This window comes from Chelonia mydas, chromosome 2 (genome assembly GCF_015237465.2).
Source record: "Chelonia mydas isolate rCheMyd1 chromosome 2, rCheMyd1.pri.v2, whole genome shotgun sequence".
Classification (NCBI taxonomy): Eukaryota; Metazoa; Chordata; order Testudines; family Cheloniidae; genus Chelonia; species Chelonia mydas.
In genome coordinates this window covers 44185655-44204153 of record NC_057850.1, presented here as the reverse complement: position 1 = coordinate 44204153, position 18499 = coordinate 44185655, and the positions used below count along the sequence as shown (strand labels likewise).

The 18499-nt window shown below is 40.3% G+C and overlaps 1 protein-coding gene across 15 annotated transcripts in view; it reads right to left on the bottom strand.

The window, feature by feature from the left end:
* The window catches only part of RUNX1T1 (RUNX1 partner transcriptional co-repressor 1), a 143074-nt gene that overhangs the window by 35550 nt on the left and 89025 nt on the right, over window positions 1-18499 (bottom strand). For all 15 annotated transcript variants that reach the window (XM_027818398.3, XM_043539361.1, XM_037892304.2 and 12 more), the window contains 4 exons: window positions 15577-15758; window positions 5442-5692; window positions 3213-3298; window positions 2395-2593 (listed from right to left, as the gene is read on the bottom strand). In XM_027818398.3, the coding sequence (XP_027674199.1) occupies window positions 2395-2593; window positions 3213-3298; window positions 5442-5692; window positions 15577-15758 (718 nt within the window). The remainder of the gene's footprint in view (window positions 1-2394; window positions 2594-3212; window positions 3299-5441; window positions 5693-15576; window positions 15759-18499) is intronic.

Genomic DNA, 18499 nt, shown 5'->3' with positions numbered 1-18499 from the left:
ACTAAGTCAGTGATGCCATTCCTGGTGATACCTCCTTCAGCTAACTGAAATTCATTTCTAGGAATTCTAATACCAAGACCCCATTGGCTAAAATGAGCCTCCTTCAAATTTCTTGTAACCAAGGGGCACTAAATACCAAAGTGGTTTACCATCGTAAGCATGTATTATCAGTATATGTTTTCTAGCTTCCTTCACCCATCACTGGTTTTTTGGTTCAGTGGCTGAACCAAAAAATATGTTTAGTTCTGAATGAAAACTGAAAAAAAAAAAATCAGTTTCTCATCAAAACACAAAAACAAACAATTTTTTTGGGGTTGATTTTACACAACACTTCCAAAACAAAACGGTGATTTGAAATGACATTTTGTTTAGAAAATATAATTTTGAAACAAAATTTTGAAACACTTAATTTTGAAAATGCTGGGAAAAACATCTGGGTTTTTTTCATCTGAAACAAATTGCCAAATTCAATCAGAATTCCCAAAACATTTTGGTGCCCTGAAAAAATGAATTTTTCAGTGAATTTACAATTTGCTGAAAAATTTTTGCCCAGCTCTGTGTACAACAATATTGCTCCCCATAGAGGAAGAGACAAAGAGGCACCATCAGCAATCTTCTTTCATCTCAACAGGCAGAAAGATGAGCAGAGGGAAAAATGGCAACCTGGTATCAGTGGATCACAGATAACCACAAAATAAACATAGTGCGCTATCCTGATGTGCTGCAGTACATTGGCTGTGATAGTCTCTCTGTGTAATTATTCTGATCATAGCCACACATCATCTAATATTGATGAATTCTAAAAATGCATACATTGAAATGTGATTATTCTGCGGCTTTCTGGTACTTCCAATTGTTGACAAAGACAGAGTCCTCCTGCTCTTTGAGTTTAAATTCTACTGATCTATATGGGGAGAGAGCTTGCCCTAGGAACACAGAGGGCTAGATTCACAAAGGGACTTAGTTGCCCAACTGCCACTTTAGTCACCTAAATCCCAGAATCAGGCACCACTGATATTTAGAAAACCTCTGCTTTGCTGCCACTGAACACTAGAGGCACTTAAACTCACTCAATGCCAATGTTTTTCTAGGAAAAGTTCTAAGCCTGCTTACCAGGTTGGGCCCCTGAGGGGAGCTCACCCAAAATGGCCAGGGAGAAGGGAGGCAGAAGAATCTGCCTCATAATTTTTAGCCCACTGGTTAGCGTACTCACCTGGGATGTGGGAGACCCCTGGTTCAAGTCTCCCCTTTGTCTCAGGGTGAGAAAAGATTTGAATAGGAATCTGCCACCCCTCTGGGGACTGTCCTAACCACGGGGCTAAGGGATATTCTGATGTGGGGTTCCCTCAATCTCTCCTGTTGAGGCTGTTCCACTTTGGATGAATAATAAAAGAGTCTTTGGGGCAGAGAGAGAGTGCAAGCATGAGAAGGATTCTGTAGACTGGTGGTTGGAACACTCACCCAGGACGTGGGAGATCCAGGAACACCCTCTCCCAGGCTTCCTTTAAGAAACACCTTAGATGCCTGATTTTAGGAGAGTGTTCACCACTGAGAATCCCAAGCAGAGATAGGTGCCTCCCTCCAGCCCAGACACAGGCACCGAATTCTCTGACATACCCCTCTCCTTGGCATCTCTCATTGGCTAGCTTAGGCTGCTCTTCACTCGATGTGGTGGCTTTTCTGAATTCCATTCTTAGGCACCAATCTCCCTCCATTGATTGTATAGGAAGCCTGAGGACTTACCTCAGGCTTTGTGAGTCCCAGAAATTTTCTAGGCGCCTAAAAGTAAGGTGTTGTGATGCTGCGTGTCAGAATGCTTAGAGTTCCTTTGTGTATCTAGCCCAGAGTCTATGGAGAAGTCTGTTGGAAATTTCTCATCTGTGAACTTTCTTTCTCAAATTGAATATAAATACAGGTCAGAAGTTTCTGTATGAGTCTGTTTGCTAAGTACAGATATTTCCCAAGATGTGCTATTACATACAGTGGAATTCACTCCAACAAGTTCATTTTGATTTCTCTTGGTCTTTTAATAGTAACAGTCAAGAAGTACCTATCTTTTGGTTTAAATGATGAGGGTGGGGAATCAAACAGTGTTCATCTTATTACTTCACCAAATTCAAATTTGCATTCTGTCTCCCAGCTCCTCCACCTATGTACATTTGTGAATGGAAGGAAAACTGGTGATTATCACAAAAAGGGCTATCAGGAATTGAAATTTGCATTTAGTTCTTAATCTTCGATGAAAAGGAACATTTTATCGGTATTAAGAGAAAAAATAAATCAGAGGAACAAATATGAGCTTCAGCTGTAATAATTAAAAGGAAGAAGTCAGGAACTAGGGCTTGGCTAATTTAGAGTGGGACCGATAATGGACTTTTGAAGAAAATACCGTACCTAATGGGACGGGATCTGGATTCACTGGACTCTGCTGTCTGGAATGGCTGCTGCTGCTACCACCTTTTTTTAAATCCTCTGCATCACTGTACCGCCGAATCCAGTAATTAAGCTCTTCACGGTCTGCTTCTTGACATCGCCGTAGTACAGTGAGAGATCGCCTTGTTTTTTCCACCATGTCCATGATGCAGTTTAACAGCTATTAGTAGGGGCCGGGGGAAGGTAGGAGCCAAAAGAACATTTGATTATGATGTGCCATATCCCCACAGAAAACTCTGTGAATTTAAGTCATTTTCTTTACTTCAATTTCCAGGGTTTCAAGGGAGAAGGATTATCTCCCTGTTCTTTTAAATAAAAATAAGATATACTACTTCCTTTTGAACACAGTAATTCCCTCTTGCTTAAAACTGTATTTCCTAGATATATATTCAAATCGTTCAATAGTTATAAGATCTAATAAACAGCAAAAACAAATAAAAATTCCATTTTCAGAGCATTGATAAAGTGAGGGAGTGGGAAGCATCCTGGAGCCAGTGTTCAATTCTGATCACCCAGTTTCCCATTGGCTGCTCCAATCAGCAGCTGGGATTTTAAAACAGGTATTTGGACCCAGAGTGCCAAAAGAAGCATCCAAATGGGGAACTAAGCACTATAATTTAGCCATCAATGTTTTCAAACTTGTTCTACAATATGGAAAATTAAAGAAAAATTAATATACTAAAATATGTAATGCCAATTACAATATTGTAACAGTTACTTTCTAAAGTCATACTGGGTCCATTCAGACACATATACACACACACTAATTAATTTTTTACATGGTCAAGGTGTTTCCATTCTTCTGCCCATTCTCTGTCTGTTAGCCTGTGATCAATCATTTCTTCTTGTCGTGTGCCATGCAACCCTGCCAAAAGTGGAAAAGATATTTACATCAAAGGATTCATCTAGAAAAGCTCTTTTATTCTTTCATTATCTATCTATTGAGTCTTGGTATTTACAATGCTCATCCATAACATAAACCCACACAATTTTTGTATGAAAGTTTATGTATATAGACACATACTACATACACACATGTACCATTTAAAGTTTATCAGTCTTTTCAGTGATATTAAAGCACAGATGTAAACAAAGGACTAGGAATCTTTAATGGTTATAGTATGCCCACTACCTAGGATAAACAAAAATTTCCCTTCCATAATGAAAAACAATCACTAAAGGCAGATACAGAACAAGAGACTTATATAAAACATTTCACTGCATCAAAGTTCTGATGCTGCAAAGCGTTCCATGAACAAACACCTGTCGGCAATAATTCTCTGCTCAGACCGCTTGTAGGATTGGGCACAAAATAAATCATGGGTACCTCACTAATGTTACAATAGATGCAGAAATTATTAATATCTTCTGGTGCAAAGGCAGCCCTGTAGAGATTGCTTCGCCATACACATAATATCAAACAAGGTTACAATGTGAAAATCATTAGTAGCTTTTGTCCTACTCTTTGTTTAAATTACTTTATTTTCCACACATTTTAAAACGTGTAATTTGCTGTTGATTTTTCTTCTTTTTTATGTAGGCTAGGGTTTGGATCAGTGTATTAAAATTTAAAAATTAGTCTCAACATGAAAGACATAGGGAAGGATGGGAGTTTTATGTCAGATATTGAGCAACTAATCCAAGTTCTAAAATTAAGAAATTCTCATGCTGGTAAAGTACATTAAAATGAAAATCTTAAACTGTAAAATGTATTAACAGAATAAATCTTTGTTGATATTAGGCTTAATATTATTGAGAAGCAGCAGGAAAAAAAACTGATGCTTAGAAGATTTGGTCCAAGTTCTCAATAGGTTTGCGTATTATCAGATTGTTTTTTAAGTTAAAAAAACCCTCCGATCTTTGGATTAGTAGAAAAGAAAAAACTCTCAAGAATTGACGTAACAATTGTATCATTTACTATATGAAATTCCCAAGCCACCTACACTGCAAAAAAAAGTTAAATGGTTAAATATTGCCTTTTTATATCATACTTTCTTAACACAGAGGACTGAAAAAATATAAACAGTATGCACAGACCAAATGTAAGATGACTAAATGCAATGATTACTACAGTGTCAATACAGATTCATTAAAGGTTCATCTCATCCTATATACTTAAATAACCATAGAAAATTCTAAGTAAAGATTTATGTGCATAAAGAGCAAGTTCCAAGTATACAGTGAGTTCAATATAAATGCTACCTTATTTGATCTTAATAGGTCCCAATGTATTGCCCACAGTTTGAATTCATATATTTCAGCCAAAGGGACAGCTTAGACTAACTTGAGAGATCTTTCACTCAAAGTTTTAAGCCTCTGCCCGCCACCCTTAAGGTCTCTGTAAATGCTGCTTATTTATTCTTTTAAACAAATCCTGAATAAAAAGCACTTCTGTGTACGTTTTGCTTTAGAGTGGGGCATGCAAATTCAAGCATAACAAAATCATGGTGACCTGAGGAGTGCTTTAGGCACAGCCCTGAGCAGGGTGTGGTGTGAGAGCTACACCACAGGTAAGGATGGTCCCAGGGGGCATTGTGCCTCAGAGACATTATTCTGGGGGCAATTCCTTTTATTACTCTCTTGCTCCATGCAATAGTTATTTATTTCTGGCCTATATCAGCAATAAATTAAGACACTCCATCTGCTAGTTTAGCTATGTTGGTCGTCATATGTGTGGGATACAGGGAAAGACAAGACCCCGTTCCCCTGACCATCTGTTCCAGAGTCCATGTTGTCCACACAGGTGTGAAAGACGTGCTTCTTACTCATCCTTACTCTCCTGTGTGGGTGTGTAATTAAAGTCACAATCTAGTCCAATATAGTAAAGCTATTATAAATATTAATTACATTAGGATCATAGATCTATCAGCAGAGGGCAATGTGAGAAAGAGGGCAATATAGTTCTCAACCAGAAAAAAAATTATCACTGAAGAACAGAGTTTAATTATAAGAAAGAAAAGAAAGAAAGAAAGAATCCAGGAAGTACACAGTTTCTCATTGTCCCTTACCCATAGGTCTGTTTCTGTCCCTGAGGTCCCTGTGGTTGGGGTGTCTGTATGAGTCCCTGTAGTGGTGGGCAATGGCCATATCATCCAAACGATAATGCTGAGGTGGAGGTGGGGTGGGGTGAGGCAGACCATTGGGCTGGTAAGATAAGCCATTATTTGGACTGTACCGCTGGCCTGGGCTAATAGTGCAGGGCCGCTTGCTTGGATGCTCTGAGTGCAAAGGCTCTCTGTCAAAGCCGTTTTCTTTGGTTCTGAAAAATAAAGTACAGGAACTTTCCGTCACAATTTGAATAGGGCAGGCTATTGTTCAGATACGCACAGTTAAGAACTGCCATTTGTGCTCCATGACTTTGGGGGTGAGGGTGGGGGAACATTTCATAAAGCAGTTTAATCAATCAAAATTTATAAGGCTACTTGTGCTCACTATAAACATCTCTGTCATAGCCTAAGAAACACTGGTAGAATAATACTCCCTATAGAACTTAAAAATACTCCTTATAAACATAAAAATGAAAACAATAATCACTGAGATTAAGCTTTGAACATGTGGGTACAGTACAGACTGTAATGTATTCATGTGTTAAGCAAGTGGCCAAGCAATTTTTATTTTTAATAAAAGCAAAAGAAATCACCATTCTTAGTCAAGTCCAATTTGATGGAAAAAATACCATACACTGGTGGAGATACCCTGCCTTCGTTGTTGCACGCAGAGATCTGGGGAAATCTTCAGCTTAAGAAATGTTTTCCTCCAAAGGGCAGCACATGGCCCTTAGGCTATATGTCTTAGCATGCTGAATCTTTGCTCTCAGTAATGCTAGGCTGATTTCCCACCAGGGAATTAAACAATATGATCACAGCAGGTTTCAAAGACACATTTGGAGTGTGAGGAAAGAATCATTCTTGGTGATAAGAGATGTTTTGCTTGACAGAGGAGAGGTTACCTACCTTGTGCAGTAACTGTAGTTCTGTGAGATGTGTGGCTCTATGGGTGCTACTCTTCAGATCCACATTTGCCCCAGGTATCTTCAATTGGAGATTTTAGGTAACTGCCCATTTGGCCAATACACGTGCTCAACTCCAACTCATGCACTGCACTTGGCTATATAGAGCTGCATAGGTGAGCCACCCTCAGTTTCTTCTCTACTGCAAAGCTCCATAGCCAAGAACTCCGAAGCAGAGGGGAAGGAGGGCGGGTAGTGGAGCACCCACAGGGACACACATCTCGGAGAACTACAGTTACCGCACAAGGTGCATAACCTCTCCTTTTTTCTTTGGGTAGTGCCCTTATAGGTACTCCACTTTGGGTGACTGCTAAGCAGTACATTCCAAGAAGGAAGAGGCTTCGGAGTCAAGTCCAAAACTGTCGATAGTACAGTATAACCAAGCACAGCAGCAGGAATCATGAATTACTGCATAATGTACAGAAAAGATGCGTATGGAGGTCCAAGTTCCAGCTCTACATATTTCAGCAATGGCAACATTCTTAAGAAAGACTACTGAAGTAGAAAACAATCACATTGAATGGGCTAGTACTCTAAAAGGAAGTTGGAGATCATGCTACTGATAAAAGGTAAAGCAGCCAGATATCCATCTATCACAGCAGTGATGCATCTGTTATTACTACTGTTGGAGATGGTTGAGCGAAGAGGATTTCTGTACAAACACTGCTTGGAATTAGTCCCTCTGCTCTGGTGGTAGATGCTCAATAAATGAACTGAACTTTTAGTCATCGGTGTGATTATATTTTGCATCAACACCTGATAGTTGATTATTATAAAATGCAGAGTCACCTCATTGTCATCTTGGCCCCCTGATGGTACCAAAGATCTTCCTGAGCTGGAACCCTTAGATTCTTTTAGTTCACTGGTGCTCACAGTACCTGAGGAACCTGCACCTCGTGGATACCAAGTCAGGAACCGGCGGGCAACTAAATAGTTGTCTCAATCAGCCACCAGGGTTTCTTTGAGGTAGATTCCCTAACTGGGGAACCTGAGCTCTGTTTCCTAGAGTCTTTTTTGAGGGGACTCTTGAGTTTTCTTTTTAGTAGCTCTTAGAGAAGTGTTGCGCTGAAGTGGGTGAGATGGTCAACTTGCTCGGAGACTGATGTATGGGGCTGGAGATGCTCTGGCCTGGGTCAGAAGCTGGATGGAGGGAATCCTCCATCACAAGGAAGCACAATTTAACCTCCTGGTTCTTTCTGGCTCTTGATTTTAAGGCCAGACAAAAAATTCATTTTGGGGAGGATGTGTGACTCCTCAAGCAGTGGACACACTGGGAGTGTCAACTGTTCACCAGGAGAGCCTCCTGGCACAAAAGGCAACATTTAAAACTAGGAGAGCCAGCATACCCTCCCCACAAGGTAAAGTTCTCTGCAGGGAAAAATTGAAAGGATGATAGTCCTTACAACATTTTTTTTAAACTACAGCTAACTACTACTGCTAACTAAACTAAGTGAAACTATGAAAGAAACTACAGTTGAGGTAAGATCAACTCAGACACTGCTGAGGCTCTGTCTCATGCCAAGGCACTTGCGAAAGAACGGAGGGCAGTTCACCTGTGCAGCACTAGACAGCCATGGTGCAGTACACAAGGCAGAGTAGAGCTCATGAGCAGGCCGAACAGGCACTGCTACCTAAACTCTCTGATCAAACTCGTATGGGGTATACATGCCTCTGAAGTACAGCGCCCATAGGACACTACTCAAAGCAGAAGCTAGATTTTTGTGCCCTCACAGCAGCTTTGATCAAAAACCCTGTGCATGCTGTTGATCTAAAGAGAAGACTGGTTAGGCCACAGTCTTATGGCAGCCTTCAACAGTTCCCACTCCATTCAGTGAGGTCATTTAGAAGAGTTAGTGATGGGCCAGAAAACTAGCCATAAAGAAACAAACTCAATTTGAGTCTATAATCAAATATTTCAAAATAAAGTGCACACAGTCCACCTGCAATCACACCATAAGCTAATATATATGAACCTAACAGTGAATGCCTGTTGACATCCTCAGGAAAAAACAGAGGTAAGTTGTTTCTATTCTGCCCAGAGACCACACTGCAAATGAAGAATGACTTTCCTTTCTCTACTATTACAGCCCAAGTTGATCATAATAACAACTCTCTCTTGATTAACGTAACCTTTCTGGTTTTTGTGAAAGTAAGAACTCATGTAGTATAGTGGGATCCACAGTGAACTAATTTCCAGTTTAACTGTGCATATAGCTAAGTGAAGGGAAGTTGCTTAAATGACTTCCAACTCCTCTTGTATTGGAGCTCCACTTCACTCCAGTTCTCAAACTGTGGGGTGCATGCACCAGGGGAGGTGCCATTTACAGTTTTTTCCCCCTGGTGGCTCAGGGTTTCTGGCTGAGCTATCGCTGATGCTGTAACTGATGCTAGATGTCACTGTTGGTCGCCTCAGCTGCTAGGACCAGACTGCAATTTTGGCTGCCTGCAACAAAGGCCTTTGCAGGGTTTGCTGGCTCCTCCAGAGAGAGGTTGCCAGGCTAGCCTGCACCCTGCCTGTGCACAGCAGGAATGTAGCACGGAGGTGGCTCAGTGGCAGCAGCTGGCTGCATCTTTTATTCTCCTAAGTGTGGGGATGAAGGACAGGGACCCAGGAGAACATGCACCCTTCCTCTCCAGCCAACTATACTCTCTCCCATGCACTGCTTAATAGCAGGCAAGAACAGGCAGACAAGAACAGCCTGCTGGAGAGGGAGCTGGGCAGGGGACAAGGACAGCATCTTGGGGCGGGAGAGAGAGCAGCACAGTGGATTGAGCCCATTGCAGCGAAGAGGTGGGGCAGGTATCAAGGCCCACTGGAGTGTGGGTTAAGGGGAATCTCTATTTCAAGTGCTGTGGCAGTTAGCAACAGGAAATGAAGAGATGGGTTTTGCTAAAGCTTGTTGCTGGGAATAAAGATAGGCTTTCCAGAGACTCCATACACAAGCACTAGAGTCCACTGCAATTGCAGGGGTGAACAGAGGCCCCAGTTACCCCTCTCATAGCAAAAGGGAGAGGATCTTTTGCCAGGTACTTTAGGGCATCTGTTATAATGAGTATTTTTGAGCAAGGAAGTAAACAGTTAAAATTACTGTATACTATGTTCTAGAAAGCCAAATGATAAGAAATGGGATGGGACTGAGATGTGACCCCCATGAGTGCCAAGGTCACTATATGTTTAATTGCTGTCAGTGTAATTCATGCTGGTAAACACCAATGGATAGCAAAACTTTTTGACTCTTCTCCAAGAATGCACCTACATATTTTACATTTGGCTGCATGCAGAACCTCATGAATCCAACCATGAAATTTTAATCTTCAAGTACACATTTGCATGAAAGTATGCAGATTTTTGTATGCACAAATCAAACTATGAATGCATTTTGTTCTTGAATATCAAGGTTAGAATGATAACCTCTAACAAAGATTAAAAAGTCAGATACTGTAGAGGTCCTGTTTTTTTTTCTACAGCTGCCTTTATGTATGTCTCAGTGTACATAAAAAAAACCTCCAAGATCTGAGGGCAAGGAGGAGAGAGCCCAGTTTCAGCGAATGAGGTTTTTTTAACTGTAGACGTTCATGCTGAAGGATGTTTGGCATTTGGACTCCTTCTTTATTGAGATTAAGGGCTGCCCAGTTACAATTGGGATTGACTGTTACTTCTCATCAAGAATTGCTGAAGGCATACAATCAAATATACAGTAAGAATCTTTAGTTTCAAACAACTGCATTCCTGAGCAGGAAATCAAACAGCACACGACTGCCATGGCTGGCAAATTAACTTTAGCGTTTGATACAAAATATTAAATGCAATTTATGATAATAATATTATTGAGGTCCGTGAATAGGAGTTGGGATGGAGAATGTTCATCCTTCATTTCTGCAAGATGCTTTGGTTTAAACTAATATTTACATGTAAAAGATTGATGACTGAATGAGTGATAATAATCTACCTATCTAATGGAAAAAAATCTCTTTCGTGCCTATATGTATCAAATGATTTTGCCAATAAGATAATATTGTATGCACAGCACAGATCAACATATAAATATCATGTGTATATTTACTTCTCACACAGAACCATCATACTAAGGAAGGTCTTCATGTCACAACTCAGGCAATTAATTTAAGAACCTGTAAGATATTGCTCAAAGAAGACTCCTAAACTTTTCACATTGGTTGCAAGGCTTGTGGTCCAATGAGGTACTGAGCATCTTCCACTCCCATTAACTGAGATGGCAGAAATAGGCCCTCAATTCCTGGCAGTGCCCAACCTAACCTGTGCGTCCCTGACACAGTCAATATCAACCTTCTCACAAGGGGGCATCACCTCTAGAGGAGGGCATTTCTCCAAACTGCTCTCTCAAAGTCCACAAAACTGTCATGACCGCTCTCACCAATGAAAGTCTTAACTGTTAGTCTCTCCTTCCTCCCCTCCCCCAGACATGTATCAGATATTGCTGGCATACATTTTCCCACTTAAGAATTATTTTTATCAGTCTTTTTTCCTAATAATTCTTTACATGCACTTGATGTGTCTGTCAAATGTACAGCTACTAGGTGACATGCTTCTATACTGCACAATAACAGTCTTTTAGGGCAGCCTCAACACAGGATAAATTTCTTTGTAAACAGCAGCAAATTTACACAGTTAATTTATTTAAAATTATGTAGAGGTTTAAGGCAAAGCATTCATTCACAAAAAAAAGTTGTTAGTCCAACTTTTTTAGCCTTATGACAGCAGGATATAAGCCCAAAAAGTTGTAAACAAGACAAAGTAAACACTTTGTTCATGACATGTCATGAACAAATTATCAAAATGTGTTGTCTCCTCAGGTGTCAGCTTTTTCTCTCTTTCAGTGACTGATTGCTCCCAGTGTTATTACAGAAACAGATTGATCTTTTTAATGAGCTAGTTTAATAGACTCCAAAATCTCACCGTGGCTGCTCAGCCATGTCAGACCATATGCACCAAGAAAACATTCAGTAAAACACTACGCTCTGCTGTCACATTGCTCTATAAAACCTCACATACAGTAGATATGCATATGCAGAAAAATAACTAGAGATGGAAAATGCATATGCAAACAAGATGCTGAAATTATAAAAGGAAAAAATGTTATTGTAACTGGATATATTTTCTTGGCTATACTAAACCCCCCAAGACATACAAGTTTGCATATACACAATAAACACTCCCTCTCTATTTTTCTTCCTAATTCTGTATTTCACCTCTACTGGAGTCAGAGTTAGAGCATACAAGCATACTTGGATGTATGTTGTATGTAACCACACTAGTACCAATTTTGGAAGGGAGTGGGCGAGAAGAGGAAACATGTGTAAGACCATATCCAACTGACTTCAGCAAGAGCAACGAGCACATATCAGGATTCAGAATCTGGTCCAATGTTCTGAGTTTCCCTGGAAAGAAGCTGCCTTTTATCTTCATATACCCTGGTATGTACATTGTTGGCAGAGTGATAGTGACAGTTACACCTATTGTTAAGATACCTTACATTTTTGACATATTTTTATATATGAAGATTTAAACAAACAGTACACACATCCTCACGTGTTTCTCCTACCCCCAGATAAAGAATATTTAAAAATTCAATATTTAATAAGTTATGGAGCAAGGGGAGTCATTGGTTTCACCACTCATGTAGCTCTGCTGCCATTTTCTAGCTCTGAGGAAGGATTTATCTGGTTGATTCACTTGTATTATCAAATCTCAAATGATGCAGACTTCTGTTCAATAGATTTAAGACTCTTCTACACAGGATTCTCTCACTTTACTGTTTGGTGCGAGTACCGTTATTACTAGGGTCACATGACAACTCCCCTGGGTTGGATTCAGTTGAAACTGTTGCCTGTTTCTTCTGTTCAGAGTTCCTTGACCATGCAAGATCTCTGGGTGCAACTACGTCCACTAAGTTGTTCAATATTACCAAAACAGCGTCTTCTTTATGAAGCTGAGGGTGGCATTCCAATAAAGTAGAAAGTGTTTTTAGACCTTTTAAATTTGTAGTCATCCAGTCATCCTTTAGAAGGATCATTCAGGGTAAAAATGTACTTCTAAATTCAGCATGACTCTGATCTGTTGACTCATTAACAGGAGAGTTAGGATTACACCAAGGACTGTGTAAGGGGTTGCCTTATAGCTCAGCAAAGCTAGTATGAAGTCTTTTGATAGTAGAATTCTCTCAGCAACCTGCACTGCTCTCTCCACCAGTTCATTCCCTTGCGGACAGTGAGGGCTTAAAATTAATGTATGTGACATTGTACCTATCATAAAAGTTTAGAAATCGGCACTGGGAAACTGTGGCTCAATGTGAGTGGCTATTGGTTCTGAAATGCCAGAAAGAGACGAAAGTTAAAAGATATCTTCTTTTGACCTGTTCTCATATGAGTCAAATGAGAAGTAGAATTTCTGCCAAGAAAATTAGTCAAGGGGTACCATGTAGATATGATCCTTGTTAGGCAGGTTTAGTGCTATTTACTCCACCCATCCAAGACCTAATGGGTAGATATGAGAGATTTTTAAAGTTGTGTCTATTATTCAAGCATCACATGATTCCACCTTGTATTCTAGGTCCTGCCCTATGATGGACTACCACACTGACATTTGGACTCACTCCCATCATTTTGTGAGACCTTCTTTTCCCAACATGTATCATTTCCAATATGTTATACTGCAAAGACTGAGTGACTATGATATAACTGCCACAGGTAATTGGATTTTCAGCTTTGGTGATGTCCCCTCTCTTTGCAATAGTCACATGTTGGATGTGGGGCTCCTGATAATTAACCAGGCCACCTATCTTGGATACCTTTTGCTGCTGTCTGTTAACACTTGTGGCTATTTCAGTTTGTTTGAATTTGTGCAGGAGGTGTAGCAAAGAAATGCCACTCAAAAATTGCACCCACATAATCATCTTCAGCCTCTGGAGAATTTTGGTGCCCAACAGGACTTCTCAAAAAGGTGTCATCCAGCTTGTCATAAATATAAAGGGAAGGGTAAACCCCTTTAAAATCCCTCCTGGCCAGAGGAAAAATCCTCTCACCTGTAAAGGGTTAAGAAGCTAAAGGTAACCTCGCTGGCACCTGACCAAAATGACCAATGAGGAGACAAGATACTTTCAAAAGCTGGGAGGAGGGAGAAAAACAAAGGGTCTGTGTCTGTCTGTGTGATGCTTTTGCCGGGGACAGAACAGGAATGGAGTCTTAGACCTTAGTAAGTAATCTAGCTAGGTATGTGTTAGATTAGGATTTCTTTAAACGGCTGAGAAAATAGCTGTGCTGAATAGAATGAATATTCCTGTCTGTGTGTCTTTTTTGTAACTTAAGGTTTTGCCTAGAGGGATTCTCTATGTTTTGAATCTAATTACCCTGTAAGGTATTTACCATCCTGATTTTACAGAGGTGATTCTTTTTTTACTTCTATTAAAAGTCTTCTTGTAAGGAAACTGAATGCTTTTTCATTGTTCTAAGATCCAAGGGTTTGGGTCTGTGGTCACCTATGCAAATTGGCGAGGATTTTTACCAAACCTTCCCCAGGAAGTGGGGTGCAAGGGTTGGGAGGATTTTGGGGGGGAAAGACGTTTCCAAACTACGTTTTCTCAGGAACCCAGATAAAGTTTGGTGGTGGCAGTGGAAGTCCAAGGGCAAAGGGTAAAATAGTTTGTACCTTGGGGAAGTTTTAACCTAAGCTGGTAAAAGTAAGCTTAGGAGGTTTTCATGCAGGTCCCCACATCTGTACCATAGAGTTCAGAGTGGGGAAGGAACCTTGACACAGCTCAAAGGATTTCCCTGGCACATATTTTGCAATAGGTTAATATCTCAAATGAATGAGCATTCCCTGCCATCTAATGGGAACCTTATCTAGAGCTTTACTGTTTGTGAGTGGCATGAGTAGATTGAGGAATCACTAACTTGACATTTTCAAGACCTAGCACATATTCTGTGAACCTCTCACATTTATGTATGCTCAAATATCTGCTATTTTATTTTAGTCTAGCAGCCTCACTTGCCTTCAGACCTTGTTTTTCTTATGTTATGTTCTTTCACTGACTGCCCATAAACTAAAATGTCACCCACAAAACTTTGCACTCTCTCTAGCCTAACTAGTGAAAATAGCCAAAATCCACTATTTGGATCTAATGGAGAGACTATTTATGCAGATTCAGAAAGAACTCAACATCTGACACTATTTAATTGGACAATAGTTTAAAAAAATCAAGAGTCACTTTCTTCTAACAGTGAATAAGGAACTTTATTGGAATAAGGGAAAACAATAATGTCCCTTGTCCCTTAAGCTACTCTGTGATTCTTTCTGTTTCTCCACTGGGCTTCCGCCTAGAATCATCCCTAGCCCCACAGTGCCCCTGGCTTCCTTCTACAGATTTAAAGAAACAGTAAATATATTCTTACATATCTGCTATGCAAAATCTAACAATTGAATAAGGAATTAAAGATCTGATTGCATTCTGAAGCAGTCTCTTTGTTCCTGTATTTATCAGGATATGATCAGACTCCCGGATGTGCATGTAACACTACAGCTCAGTAACCTGCTATATGTGGTTCTCTAGTATTTCCACAATACAACTGTATTTCATATTTGGGAATTGCATGTAGACGTGATAATCACATTTGTATTCAAGAAAGTTAGTACTGTAATTATAGTCCCCAGTATGGGTGCCTATCCAACTTCCCATATTTAATATTTCCTCAGACAAAAACCCAAATACAGACAGATTCGCATATAGAGTGGGAACGATCTGCTAATCACTTTAAGCTGCATACAGACATTATGCACCAAATGGTTAGTGATAGTGCTGTGAACAGTTCTGTATTATTCCCAATTACATATGGCCAAATTCTGCCCTAAGGCTTCTCATGTGCATGCAATAGAGGTCCATTGTTTAGAGTCAATGGGAACATTTCATATGGGTCCAAGTAAAATTTGCCCATTATTTAGCTGTAACTGAAAAAAAATAATCTTGGAAAACTCAGCACAAATTTTGTAGAATGAAATGGAGCATCCCACACCACTCTAATTGTAATAGACATCAGCATGTTAGCTTTACATCCCAAAGCATGTTTACAATTGCAGAGTATTAGCACTCTGGCCTTCTGACCTGTCTGGAGTTCGCCTCTTCCCGTTTTCGTTCACATCGAGAAGCAGCTCTGAGGAGTCAACAGGTGAGGTGGTGCTGGCATCCAGAAGCAGCTGTTCATGCTGAGCGAGGTACTGGGCGGGGTTCTGCTTGGCCAGCCTTGCACAGTGCAGGAGCTCCCGCTGCAGCAGGGGCAGATTGGCCTGTAAGAGTGTTTCAGAAATTAAGGGAGCAGCTGAACGGCTCTCAGGCAGTTTCACAAAGATGAAATAGCAAAATTAGAAATCAATTAAAAGCCCACTCTGGGATGAGTCTATTTTGTTCATCTTGAATTATATTTATTTGAGTTAGCCGTGTTAAACCACATAGCCTCATTAGAGATTTGAGTCACGGCTGAAATACATGTGTGGGCACTCATGAGAGTGGAAGAGTTTATTTGCTGAAGCATAAAACAAAACAGAAAATGCTATAAGAAAATAAAACAATTTTCACGTCCAAATCTTTAAAGGGTGGCAAGAGCACAGCACTAGCTCACTTTATCTCCTTTCTTGTTATTATACAATATTTGTGTTTCTATTCAGCTGTTGTCTTTACATGCATCTCCCCTACGTAAATTTAATATTCAGATTGCAAAGTACTAACTTTCATTTTTTCTTGACTTAAGAATGAACACCCAGCTCTAATTTGGCACATGTTTATGCATTAGCTACAGTATTTAGTTATGTTATCACATATTACAGAAGTTATCAAATATTACACATTTTTCCCTACACTCTCAAATACACATACAATCTTAAAACATGTGAACAGATTATTAAAGATTTTAGAGTAATGTAAGTGTGCAAGAGACAAAGTTAGATACATGTTGTTCAACCTCACTTTCTCATGACTTTTAAACAATTAACTACTGCTATAAAAGTTCATTTTTTAAATGGAAAAGTATTTTTAAATCATAGAATAATAGGACTGGAAGGGACCTCGAGAGGTCATCTAGTCCAGTCCCCTGCACACAAGGCAGGACTAAGTATTATCTAGACCATCCCTGACAGGTGTTCGTCTAACCTGCTCTTAAAAATCTTCAATGATGGAGATTCCACAATCTCCATAGGCAATTTATTCCAGTGCTTAATTTATTCCAGTTTTTCCTAATGTCCAACCTAAACCTCCCTTGCTGCAATTTACGCCCATTGCCTCTTGTCCTATGCTCAGCGGTTAAGAAGAACAATTTTTCTCAGTCTTCCTATAACAACCTTTTATGTACTTGAAAACTGTTATCATGTCCCCTCTCAGTCTTCTCTTTTCCAGACTAAACAAACCCAATTTTTTCAATATTCCCTCATAGATCATGTTTTCTAGACTTTTAATCATTTTTGTTGCTCTTCTCTGGATTTTCTCCAATTTGTCCATATCTTTCTTGAAATGTGGTGCCCCAAACTGGACACAATACTCCAGTTGAGGCCTAATCAGCGCAGAGTAGGGCAGAAGAATTACTTCTCGTCTTGCTTACAACACTCCTGCTAATACATCCCAGAATGATGTTCACTTTTTTTGCAACAGTGTTACACTGTTGACTCATATTTATCTTGTGATCCACTATGACCCGCAAATCCCTTTCCACAGTACTCCTTCCTAGGCAGTCATTTCCCATTTTGTATGTTTGCAACTGATTGTTCCTTCCTAAGCAGAGTACTTTGCATTTGTCCTTATTGAATATCATCCTATTTACTTCAGATCATTACTCCATTTTGTCCATATCATTTTGAATTATAATCCTATCCTCCAAACCACTTGGAACCTCTCCCAGCTTGGTATCGTTTGCAAACTCAAAATGGCTGAGAAGGATTTGCTCCATCTTTAAAAGAAATTAACCTTTTGAGATAGACCAAGCATGGAGCACTTCAGCCCAAAATGTTCTGGAAAGTTTCAGACGCATGAGAAAGAGGTTATAAGAGAAAATGCTTTGCCACCTTAGTTAAATCAAATGACACCAGGCACCAATTATCAGTTGCTGGTGATCAAAAGATGTACTATGTACCAAACAAATAGATATGGACCATCATCACAATTCTTGCTACAGCCTTTCTGTATTTAAAAAAAAAATAACATTCTTCTCAGGGACTAACGGTCCATTTACACAGCAAGAAGAACCAAAAGTGGCAGTAAGTCTCAGAGCTCAGGTCAACTGATGTGGGCATGTAGGCTTGGTCTATGGAGCTAAAAACAGCAGTGTAGACATTCGAGCTCAGGCTGGAGCCTGGGCTCTGAGACCCTCCAACCTGGCAGGCTACTCTGCTATTTTTAGCCTTGCAACGGGAGCCTGAGTCAGCTGACCCAGGCTCTGAGACGCGGTGCTGTGGTTAATGTTTTGCTGTAGACATACACTTAGAAGCACAATTTGCTATTGGAAAAAAACAGCCAGTGCTACCACTTAGTCTGCAGGCCCTCAAGGGAGTTTGAAAGACATTGCTGTAGAACTTTAGGACTCTAAAAGTTCATAGAACCTTTTCAACATTGTATTTTGTGAAAGAGAACAAAGCATTAGCCTATCTATATTCATTATTAATAAGATGCCTACCATCTAGTACAGGGGTCCCCAACGCGGTGCCCACGGGCGCCATGGCACCCACCGGGGCATTTTTGTGCACCCTCAGGACACCCCGCCGCCAAAATACCGCCAAGAAGTGTTGCCGTTTCTCGGTGGCATTTCGGCGGCGACGGTTCTTCCCGCTGCTGCTTCTCTGCGGCGGCATTTCGCCGCCGGCACTTCTCTGCGGCGGCAGGGTGTTTGGCGCCCACCACAGTCTTCTGGGAATAGCAATATGCTATTCCCACAAGAATGGTTGGGGACCACTGATCTAGTAGATGTCATTCCAATTTTGCTGGCGGTGGCAACCACCACAACTGGGATGTGGGAGACAAGGGGCTTTAAGAGCTCCTCACACAT